We start from the raw sequence: 12452 nt of genomic DNA on the forward strand, positions 1-12452 counted from the left end.
TTATATGAATTGAACATAATACTTCTACTTGATAAACAGCAATAGCGAAAAGTAGGACTACATAAGTCACCAAATTGACGAAATAGAAGCATGGTGCATATCAGATTTACATGATTAAGCACCGCAAGTACAGGAAAATACGCAAGTACTTTGAAAAAGTAGAAGTACTTCGTAATCGACCATTTTTGGAGTCATCACAAACCCATATTCCAAGACCAGTTGGATCATTGACAGTTGGTGGCGGTTTTGTGCAATGTGCAGTGCGCAAATAAATGATATTCGAATATACGAAATCTGATCACTGAAAACGCATACCCGGTAGCAAAGTATTTACAGAGCGATCGCAATATTTTTCCGTCGTTTTCGCCTTTGTACGCAGATTGGGGAGATTGGGGGCCGTGTTCTGCTCAATGCGGCTCGGGAACAAGATCACGAACTAGGATTTGCGGGAGTCGCAATAATTGCGTTTCGGAGGAAACAGAACCGTGCCAGTCGACGTGTACAGAGGGTAAATGAGATTTAATTATGGTTCGTGCAATCGTTATCGGAGGATTTGAAAGAAGTCATAAAAGACGAGAGTAAAATCCTAGCATCCTACGGCGGTGTGGACGCAACTTTACCGCACGGCGTTGTTCTCTCCATTTGACCAAAGACAATTTACCACAGTATCTAGACCAGCTTGCGGATCGCGAAATGCATTGTCGTTAGAATGAGATTATTCACTCGATTCCTCTGTCTCTCTGGCTCCGGTCTCAAGTAAGCTAACGAGGTTTTCGTAATTTAGAGTAAAGGCCTGATGCTGTTTGTTGCTGTTGTTTGTAGTATTCATGGTGTTTGTCGACTACTCGATTTTGCCCAGCCCTACTGGAATTATTCACCACGCAATTAACATGAAAGATTGCCTTTCTAAATTTACTTCCTTCCGTCATATTTAATAAACATGGACTCTCTAATATCCTAATATGCATTAATCATTCAACCATAACATATATCCAATCTTGTATGACTAAAATGTAGATACAACAATCGAAGTGTAGCTCTTGTGTATGAGTCAACAACAAATACAGATATAACTTACTAATTTTCTCATTACACACCATTCTGATTACAAGCACACACACTCTTACTACTAACAAACATATTCGTCGGAAACGAAATTTTGGAAGTAGTGAAATAGCATATGTCTAGTCTGCATGCACTAAGTCAAGTATTCAAAGACTAGGGCTTGCAGTCTTTCTTAATCATTGGTTCGACCCAAGCAGCTAAGCCACACTACAAATATTTTTAATTTTGTTAAGTGAGAAGCAGCGTTTGGTTATATGTATATCAATTTGACAATTTTACAAAACCAGACGATGTATTTACTCTGTCACAGTATCATGGTATAATTCCAAAAATTGCATCAATTTGTGACTGCATCGTGAAGATGCATTATTGCGTTTTTTCCTGTATGCAACTGAATTTCGATTTGCGAATAATGTCCAATTCTATCTATATCAGGGGTTGCAAACCTTTTCGGCCAAAGGGCCACATGAGATGTACGAACCATTGCGCTGGCAACTGGAATGTGGATAACCTTTTTCAGTCGTCCGATAGGAGTGAACCGAATTAGCTAACATTGAAAACCAGACTTATTGTACTACGGTTCAAGATTGAAAAAAATGATGTCATGCAACGGTGTCGTGCGGAGTTATGACCTAGTCGCGCGAAGCGTGAAATTTTTTTAAAGGTACTGAGTGAATTACCGTGAATACAATACTATAATAAGATACTACAACAAATATGCTACTCACATATATTGGGCTCATTTGGCAAGGACAGGATTATTCGGCACAAGGCCGTCGGCTATGACCAAATCCCATCACGGTTTTTAAAAATGATCAGCTAGCATATCGGTCAATATATGGCCCATTTTTCAACTTCATGATGGAAAATGGAGTCTACCCACGCTATATAAAAAAAGCCAGAGTAGTCCCTGCACACAAAGCTGGGGATAGAACTATGTCACCAACTACCGTCCGATATCCGTTCTCCCATGCATCGGGGTTGTATACGAAAAGTTGCTCCTCCTCCGCCTATCCTCCTTCCTCGCCAAAATGTCTGTCATTTTCCCTCATTAATTTGGCTTCCGAAACAAACACCAAACCGCACATGCCCTCCTAACAGCGGCCGAACAGTATTATGATATCTCAGAGAAGCGAAATGTGGGATGTAGCATTTTTCTCGATTTAAAAAAAAGCGTTTGACTGCGTAGATCACAAAATTCTCATCTCGAAATTGGCGCGTTACGTAGGTACTTCGAGGCCCACAACTTGAGCTCATGAAAAGTTACCTCACTGGACGCCAACAAATGGTTGCGATCTCAAACACCTTGTCCTCTCCTTACCTAGTGACCTGTGGTGTACCCCAAGGCTCAGTACTTGGACCGGTTCTCTTCACCCTAATGTCAACGACATTTTTGAATCCTCCTCATTGAACACCAAACTGTTCGATGATGACACTCACGTCTCCTCTTCCGCAACTTCGACGGCAGAGCTGAATGCCCTGACTAGTGACCAAATGTCAAAAGTCCATGAGTGGACGGCCCAGAACAACCGTTGCATTAACGCTTCGAAATCCCAATTGCTGACAGTAAATTCAAAAAAAACCTAATCGTTAATTTCGCTGGTCAGCCCGTTTCCAACACAGATAATGCCAAATATCTCGGGGTTTTACTGGACTCGAACATGTCCTCGAAGAGTCATATTCAGTCCCTAGACACTAAATTATCACTGAAGTGCGGCCTGTTCTACAGCCTTAAGCGCTTCATGCCAGCATGAGCTCTTCTGAAACTCTTTAAATCCTTAATCCAATCGAAGTTTCATTATGACATTCTCTGTTGGGGGGCTGCCAGTAAAACTGCACTCAAGCCACTGCAAAAACTACAGCATAAAGTACTCCAAGTCGCTGCCGAAGAGATTCGGCGTCCTAAACATAGAAGATATGCGGAAACTAGAAATCACCAAGTTTATGTATCAGTTCCCCTGCGGTCGTTGCAGCGAATATTTCAATGACTTCTTTACCTCGGAATCAAAAGCGCACAAGTAGCCTACAACACACGCGCGTCCACGTCGTCCAAATATCATGTGATCGAACGAGAAGATCATTGCTCTATCAAATATGCTGGACCTGAGGTGTGGAACAGTATCCCGCCGGCCATCCGGCAGTCGACGAGCATGTCCACATTCAAGTCGAAATACAAGAAATTACTACTAAATAAATACTGTCCATTCTCAGGATTATTTCTTGTCGCTTTCTTTTTCTATACTATCTTCTTTAATTTTATTCACTGTGCAAGTGTGCATGCCTCCTCTTTACATCGCCTAGGCCAAGGCGGGGTGTCTGATTCCATTGACTACTCAAAGTCGCTTCGTCATCTTCCTGTCTTTTCATTTTAATGCATTTTTGTGATGTATTCAACTGTTAAAATTGCAAATAAACCAATGATGATGATGATGATGATAGACATAGCAATACCGAATGTTGCGGTGAACATGCCGATATCATTTTGTTGCAATTGTCTAATTTCGTGAATTACCTTGCAGGCCACGCAAAACCTCAGGGCCACATTTGGCTTGCGGGGGAGGGGATGGCCCCCCTGATCTGTATCGGTATTAAAAACGGTGATTGATTGTAGACAACAATCCTATTGAGAATTCTGTGAAAGCGATTGTTTTCATGATAAAGAAGTCGGAGTCAGAGTCATTTTCACAAATTCCGACTCCGACTCCAGTCACTATTTTTTCAACGACTCCGACTCCGACTCTGTCTTCACAGCCTTGGTTAACACATAGCACTAGTGTTCAGGAACGGAGAGGAAATTAGCGTCATCTGAAGTCTACACTTCAATATTCATAGTGATGACCAGATATCAACCTTATGCTGTAGTAGGTGGCGCTTTAAAACGGCTCTTTCACTGGTCAGATGCCTTTTTGCAAAATGAACCAGACCCTTTTAGCACGGCCCACTCTCGTTCTAGAATTTAAAACATCGCTTACACTAATCGTAATGTATCTACCGGTGTTTGCTTTTCAGGTTGGGGTCCATGGACACCTCAGGGCATGTGTAGCTCCACATGCGGCGAGGATAGAGGATTGCAGCGTTACAGGAGGCAGTGTGGCAGTGAATCAGGATGCGTTGGTAATGCCGAGCGCTATGGATGGTGCATGGCGGGAATTGAATGCTCATTCGGTAAGGAATTCAAGTGGGATAACGGGTATTACAAATAAGTTCCTACCTCCGTGTGAAAAAGCAAATATGTATTGACGAAAGCATACTATCATGTGCGTTATTATGAATTCAAGCATAACAAAATCATTCCCGGCATATTATAGTCCTATGCGTGGTGGAGATGTAAAAGATCAGGATTTTGGATTGCAACCGCATGTTCAAAGAATATTTGATAGCCAATTTGAATGCCATTGTTGGAAGTACAATTAGAAAATATATTGATGACCAGATGCATTCATATTATTCGTCCTTGGTACTCCAGTAGAGGTCGTCAGTTTCTCGAGACTTCCGAATAAGTAAATAAATGATTATGTTTGGCCTTGTTTAACCAAAATACCGAAAATGATGAGTAGTAGTTGAAATCGTCTCAAACGGCTGTGGAGTTGGAGTTTCGCTAATTTCACCACAATTGAGTCGTAGTCACAGAAATTTGTTAGCGCTCATTGAAGCGGAGTTGGAGTCGGAGTCGGGGACAAAATATAGTCGCTGATGTCATGTCGGAGTTTTTAAACATGCTCTTGACTCAAACTCCACCAATATGTAATTTAATATGAAGTCAAGTACTTTTAAAGGTGTCTTAAAATTGCCAATAGTGAATAAAATGGGATTTTTATCAATCAACCTTTATTGGTGATCTTGTTTGAAAACGTACACATAATATTTACAAATTCAGTTACATAGAGAAAGAAAATAGCAAGATGCATCTTCGTGACCAACGCAAAATTACTGATGAAATCACAAATTGGTGCAACTTTTGGAATGATACCTTGATGCTGTGAATGAGTAAATACATCGTCCAGTTTTGTAAGTGACAACATCACTTACAGTATTGATGCAAATATAACCAAACATTGCCTCCAACTTGCCAAAATCAAAAGGATTTATAGAAGTAGCGGGGCCACTTAGCTCGAACAAATAGTGTAAGTATAGTTCATGAATATTTGGTGAAGTAATGCATGCAGACAAATACTATTCAACTACTCAGTACATAATAATGATACTTTATGGAACACTTTTTGAGGGGACATGGCATGCATGCAAATAATTAAAGAGGGCACGCAGTTTATGAAGAAAGTTCAGGACCATGAGAATAATGGAATATCCGCTCAGGACAAAGCATATTAGAGCCGTAAACGAAGAATCAAAGTAAAATAGTATATTGTATATTCGCAATCACGCTACACAACGAGTAGGATATATAATAGTATATAGCAGCAGTGATGAATTACGTAATAGTGTAGCCGCAGCACAGGCGAGTAGTCAGCCGAGAGAAACAGGGAAAGAGGAGGGATATTTTGAGAACATATAATGTTCTAAATTCTAATAGATTGATCGGGTAAAATCCAGGTGGTCAGTAACGAAGTACTTCTACTTTTTCGAAGTACTCAAGTAGTTTTCATCTACTTCTGGTACATACTCAAGTAGATCTGATTTTAGCTACTTCTTCTTCTACTTCATAATATTTTGTGATCTACTTACTTAATTTTCGCTATTTTCAGTTTGTCAAGTAGAAGTAGTTTAATCCTCCATTCAGGAAGATAGCCTGATGACTTTCGGGGCTGTTTTCACGAAGCATCGACATTTCATTTTAATAAAAGTTGAGTTGAGCCCAGAATTTTCGTCGTGCTTCGCGCGTCGTGAATGCGGAGTATCTAGTATGATTTCACGGAAGTATCGGTGAATATAATTTAGGCAGCCGGTTGGTGCGGTTCCGTTCGCACCGCATTGTCGAACTTTGCCATATCAAATATTTCATCACAGTGTATACGGCTCATCTTAACGTTTGAAACTGATGTTTCGCAATCTAGCATTTACTTATCACAGTCGTTCCCAACCTTTTTCGTCTCGTGGCCCGCTTGGTCGATATTTGAGCTGAAATTCCCCACTTATGAAAAATTTGCCTGTAACTAAAAAGGTTCTTTTTATCACACAACCATTTGTTGACTGAGCAATTACTGGACAATCATATTCAGATATGTCAAATGCGGACCGAACTACACTGTGGTAAAGTGCAGCTAAATTTGACCTGCTTCTTACAGGTCGAGTAGCCACTGACGAAAAATAAATCATTAAGTCCACTTGCTATGGCCTTGAGTCAAATCGATGAATTTGATATGTTTTTTCACATTAGATCATATGTTGACTTTATAAGGTAAACAATTTCACCAGCGGCCTTTTGCTGAATTCGGGTTGACTTTTTCCTGCTTAGTAGCAATTTGGTCGAGAGGCCGTCACGGGCCCAACGAAATCGCCTCGCGAGCCTCACTTTATCGGGGCGTAATATCTACGGCAGTGGTTCTCAACCTTTTTTGACTCGCGCCCCCTTAGAGATGGTCAAAAAAATCGCGCCCCCCCCCGACCCCCCTTGCATTTATCGTCATGTCAAAAAGAGCACATCATCTAATACAGAGGTGGGCAACGTGTTTGATAATCATGGCCGCATTTCGATTACTTATGTACGGGGTAGCGTAAGGCCGCATTCCAGGGCATAGCCGCAATGAACGATCTGGACACAAAATTCCTATGGTAAACTGTCCATATCCATTCCCGGTGAACTCCGGACTATTCTACTTTTCACAATGGCCTATTGTACGCAACGAAATCGCGAGTGGCAATGTTATGAATAGTTGCCGGGAGGTGCATATTGTCGCGCGGGGCGCGAAAATTTTTCAGGGCTGCGAACGAATTGTTATTTCTTGCCAATTCCCATTCCGGCTCAGATTAAGACGGGCGCTACTGCATTAAAATCAAAAAATGAAGTCTTGTTGAATTGCGCGGAGGGCGAAGAAAATTTCAAGATTAATTAAAATCTCTCGAAAATGCGGGAGTGAATTCGTAATTGCAATTTGCATGTCTACGGCCGCCAACATAGAGCCTACTAATTGAATTAGGCGTCGAACGCCGTTCAAATTCCCTTCTACGGCCGCAGGCTGCCCACCCCTGATCTAATAGTATACATAAGGTATATCTTACGCCAATTTTGAATCGGCATTCCAGTTGTTGAGTCTTTTACATGACAAATTTCTCCAAACTTGTTTGAAAATAACAAAAAACATTGAACAAGACATCCATTAATTAATTTTAAGGTAGGTCACCCTGAGACTAATCCTGATGCTGGTCGTGAGTACAGAGCGCAAGGCGTCGTTCTGTCCTGCCAGGCTAAATTTGATCAGTCTTGGAAATTAATTAAATTGTGTTGATTTATAGCCTAATTGAGGGCGAAACCGGGCAACCTATGTTGCATCTAATTCTGTCTTAAGCAGTACAGTTCGCATGCTACTAACAAGAGCTGCCCAGCGCGCCCAGCTTTAGGCTACTGTCAAAGCTATCAAGGTAAGGAATGACTTACACGTGGGAATTGCTCTCTATATCTCCAAAGAATTTCAAAAATTTGCTCAAATCAAGTTGAAATCAGACTATACTCCGTTGAGCGCGGTTGCTAGAGTTTGTATTTTGCAAGCTTTCTTGAATATGGAATAAATTTCATCTTCATTAATCGTCTTCTCATAATGGATGTGAAACACATGTTCGGACACGTACAATTTATACTGACTTTGTCAATTTCTCGCGCCCCCCTATAGTGACTTCGTCAATTTCTCGCACCCCCCCTGAGAGCCTTCCGCGCCCCCCAAGGTTGAGAACCCCTGATCTACGGAAAGCATTTAAACATACACCCAGCAGCAAATCCGCCAAAGAAACATACAATTGTAAATAATTAGTTTTTCCATAACAGTTCCACCATAAAAATCTGAAAAGCTTGTGAGTAGTTATTATGATCGCTCGCGATTCGTAATGGGTTCTTATGGGTGCGGCGGTGACTCGTATTGAAAACTCCTTGTGGTGATTCGTACTTTCAGAACCCCCCCTCGGCCGTGATTCGTAATGGGTTCTTATGGACGCGGTAGTGAGTCGTACTTTCAGGTATAGGCTGCGGCGGTGATTCGTATTGAAAATTCGTGGTGATGATTCGTACTTTCAGGTATAGGCTGTGGCGGTGATTCGTCTGTCATGTATTCTTACGGGTCTCTCTGCTGAGTCACCACGTGTTCTTATGGGCGTGGCGGTGATTCGTACTGCCGGGTATAGACATCTCTCGCGCGGTGTTGAATATGTATCAGGTAAATAGTCACGTGATTGGTCCTTAGTTAATGCGTATATCGCAAATTATTATATATGACCAATTTGAGGTAAGCCCAACGTTTACGGTGAGTGCGACTTCAATATATCGTCATTCTTATGGGTGCGGCGATGATTCGTACACTCTAAATCCGCAAGGTCGTATTGAACACTTCATAACACTTTTTTCTGCGTGCAGACACACTTTTTAGGCATATAAACGCATTGGGCCATTATCGTCGCAACGCTTCTGCGTATTTCTCCGTTGCTGTGTAACACTTTGCCACTGCGGCTTACTTTCAAGAAAATTTATACTTGATAATTTATCATAAATTTCGCATTCATAAACTATCGGTACGTTTGGGGATCACATAAAATCATGGTATATGTAAAATAATATTGTTAAACGGACCAAACAAAAGTTTAAGGGTATTATTTCAATAAAATATACATATTTCCCAGTGACGCACAGCGATCACCACCTTCGTTACGGTAGAGTGCGCTCGATTTCAGTTTGGAATTTGAATTGGTGGTTTGTCAGGCTTCAGGCAGTGAGTAGGGTACACGGAAAGACTCGAAGGAATGGATATATTGAAGCAGTTTCTGCTACCTGATGTCGTAAAGGATCATAACATCCATGTACTGTAAGGTATGGAAATGCGGTAAATGTTATTGAATATATGTAATGTGAGAATAGTCATAGAATGAGCTCATTTTGACATTGCAGTAAGGTCGTTTGTTTTAGATGTTTTAGCAGGCTACTGATATCCCTTATTCACAGAGGTGGTCAGTAACGAAGTACTTCTACTTTTTCGAAGTACTCTAGTAGGTATCCTCTACTTCTGCTACTTACTCAAGTAGATCTGTTTTTCTCTACTTCTACTTCTACTTCGTAATATTTTGTGATCTACTTACTGACTTTTCGCTATTTTCAGTTTGTCAAGTAGAAGTAGTTTAATCCCCCAATACGGAAGATAGCCTGAGAAATTTCGGGGCTGTCTTCACGAAGTACCAACATTTAATATTCAAAAAAGTCAAGTGAAGCCCAGAAATTTTGTTGCGCTTCGCGCACAGTAGTTATGGAGTGACAAATATGTTGTCACGAAAGTATCAGTGAATATAATCTAGTTATCGGATTGCTTGGTTCCGTTCACACCGCATTGTCGCCCATATCAAATATTTCATCACAGTATACAAGGCCCACCATAACGTTTGAAACTACCGTTTTTCGATATAGAAATTACGTATCATATCTTAATCTAGCAGCCCATGACGTGTCCAGCTAATCTGAAAAATCCGGCATTTTTGAACGCTACACCTGATTTAGCAGATCACCTTTGAAGCTTTATGGACAATAGACATGAAATATATTTTCCGCTTTTTAGAAGTGGCATATGTATTTCACATTCAATTCGGAGTATCATATACTTTGAGTTCGAATTACGTTCAGTTCTTTTGTCTGCAGAACATATATTGAAGCATAAACGCAACTGCAGTAATGCCTCTATTTTCCGAAAATAAAGTTACACTGAGCATAAGTTTTAAGATCCACAATATTTGTTATTAACGTATACTAATCGCGCAAAGTGTTGAAACCGAATCCGATACAAATTCTCCGTATTGCTCTTCGCCTAAACGTGGGTCTTATTATATGGGGTCGGGCGCCATGACATGATGTTCTCTAAAACGTAGTATTCTACTAAACAAAAGCTTAGTATCAAATTTTCATATCAATACTATAATTTGCATCCCATGATGCGGACGAATGCTTATTCTGTCGAAAATTGATACCTCATGGGATGCAACAATACGAATTAAGCTCTCTGCACGTTCCGCATAGATCAATTTGCAGCTTTTGACAGTCCATGCGAAAGAATTAATACTGTTTTCAAAACCACTTACTTACTTGAGTAGATTTAAATTCGGTCAATTCTACTTCTACTTCAAGTAGTTTCAGGTTGCTTATAGAAGAAGTACTTCTACTTGTACTTGAGTAGATTTTTCCGTCGCTACTTCTACTTCTACTTGAGTAGCTTCCTTGACTACTTTGATCACCTCTGCTTATTCATATGAATGTTCTTTAGATGTTTTGTAGTATATGATTCGACTAATCTTATTGCTGGATGATCGAGCTTCGAATCTGATAATAGACCTGGCAGCGACCAGGTCCCGTACTACGGTACTGATGGGAAGCTGCTATCGAACTAACCTTTTTGATATATAGATAAAGGGATGTTCTTTCTATCCACACTGAAATATCCCTATGAAGGCGATAACGTTGTCCATTGTGGACAAGTACTGCAATGTCAGCAATTGAATACCGGTATGACAGTCATGCAACGGTTTTGATTGTTTTTCAACTGCAACATATTTTACACTGTACTGTTTATTCCAAGTGGTGAGGTGTTAACTAAGGCGATTTTTTGACATGACAAAATAGGTCAAAATTTTGTCGAAATTGTACCGTTAGGTCAAAAAGTGACAAAATTATTTACAAAATCAATTTATTTTGGCAACTTGCATTTCGTTTGTATCATAGATGATTTTACTGTCGGTGAACTTATCATTTTACAATTTACATCTTGTTGCCTACTTTATAGTCCTACTGTTGCAGACGGACCATCGTCTGCTCATTGTGAATCATAAACTTTCAAATGAAACAAATGCTCAACGTAGCCTACTGCACTATCCTAACTGAAGCAAGACTGCGTGGGCATTGTTTCTTCTATTGGAAACCGTGTGATGAAAAATTGCGATGTTGACAACTTTGTCGTAATGAGAGAGAGAGAAAGAGTGCAGTGTACGTACGACTTCAGTGTTGCCTGCCAACAACTGTTGCTGTGAACGTTCTTTCTTCATCCTTGCCAAGCTACTTAGTAAGGATAGACACTTTCTCCCGAAAATGTAGGAAAGTATCTTTCGTTTGTACTATAACAAAGTTTTATTTATTTCTACCATAATACGAGATGTAACTATTACTGTAATTCTTCACGGGTTCAGATTTCGATAAAATAAGGTTTTTTCACGTAAAAATTTGTCAGTTTTCATGCCAAAAGATTTTTTTCAGGTCAAACTAGTTCGTAAGAACAGACAGCTCCAGCCACAAATAAACATAAGTACCGGTAGTAAAATTCTAACGTTATGTGAGAAACACCTAATCTAAATACATGGGGTGAAAATTAAGTTTTTCATCGTCAAAATATGTGTGAATTTGGATTTTTTCAGTCAAAATATTCCTATTTTTAGGTCCAAAAATTCGCCCTAATAATAGCACAGCCAAAAAAAAAACAATCTTTTCAACAAACCATGGATCACAAGGGGTAGTATTTGTTTTGCCCGATCCCCAAATTTGGCTTTCCTGAATTTATTATGATAAGGTAACTGAACTAACCTCCATTTTGCAGGTATTATGTATTGAAATTGGCTCCTTTTCGAAATGTATTAGCGGTATGGAATACTGATAAGAATCACGGTGTTTTGTAAGTGAACTGGTATATCCTTGGATAATGAATTTGATGCTGTTGCATACGGTTATCTTCGTGATAAAGATTTTTATGAATGTTTGCTGATAAAATTTCACTAAAATTGTTAACAACCCAGGAAGTATACTGCCTGTGCCAGAGTAAAATTGGTGGTAACGTCATGTGCAACTTTCCATTCCATATCCTAATTATTCTATGAAAGACACCCTTCTGTCATGCACAACTTATTGCAGAAAACAACAACTTTGTTCAGTTATGATATCTGCGTGATTACTGAGTAGTTCATTCGTATTTCGAATTTTTGAAACAAATATTTTCTTTTCAATAGTCTTGGATTGATCCTCAAATTCGTCCAACTGATGTCGACTCCTTGGAAAGAATGCCCTGGGTCTACCGTGCCTGCGGTATCAGATAATGTTGACAGTGACGCGAGGATTCGTTCGTAACGTTTTTTGTGCCGGCACAGTCATCTTATGCGATACAGACCTTTGTCTCAAGAAACCAGGGATACATGTGATTATGTAAGCCTATTTATTCATTTTATATATCACCATTGATTATGTAATTTGCTGGTTTTTACAGTCC

General features: G+C 40.0%; 1 protein-coding gene across 1 annotated transcript in view; it reads left to right on the forward strand.

Annotated features, from left to right (window-relative positions):
- Positions 1-12452, forward strand: part of LOC145443405 (uncharacterized) — a 54847-nt gene that overhangs the window by 14050 nt on the left and 28345 nt on the right. The window contains exons 4-5 of the mRNA XM_080321374.1: positions 380-508; positions 4075-4230. Of these exons, the coding sequence (XP_080177500.1) occupies positions 380-508; positions 4075-4230 (285 nt within the window). The remainder of the gene's footprint in view (positions 1-379; positions 509-4074; positions 4231-12452) is intronic.

The sequence above is a fragment of the Botryllus schlosseri genome, chromosome 7 (genome assembly GCF_051294905.1).
Source record: "Botryllus schlosseri isolate E-star chromosome 7, Bs_hap1, whole genome shotgun sequence".
Lineage (NCBI taxonomy): Eukaryota > Metazoa > Chordata > Ascidiacea > Stolidobranchia > Styelidae > Botryllus > Botryllus schlosseri.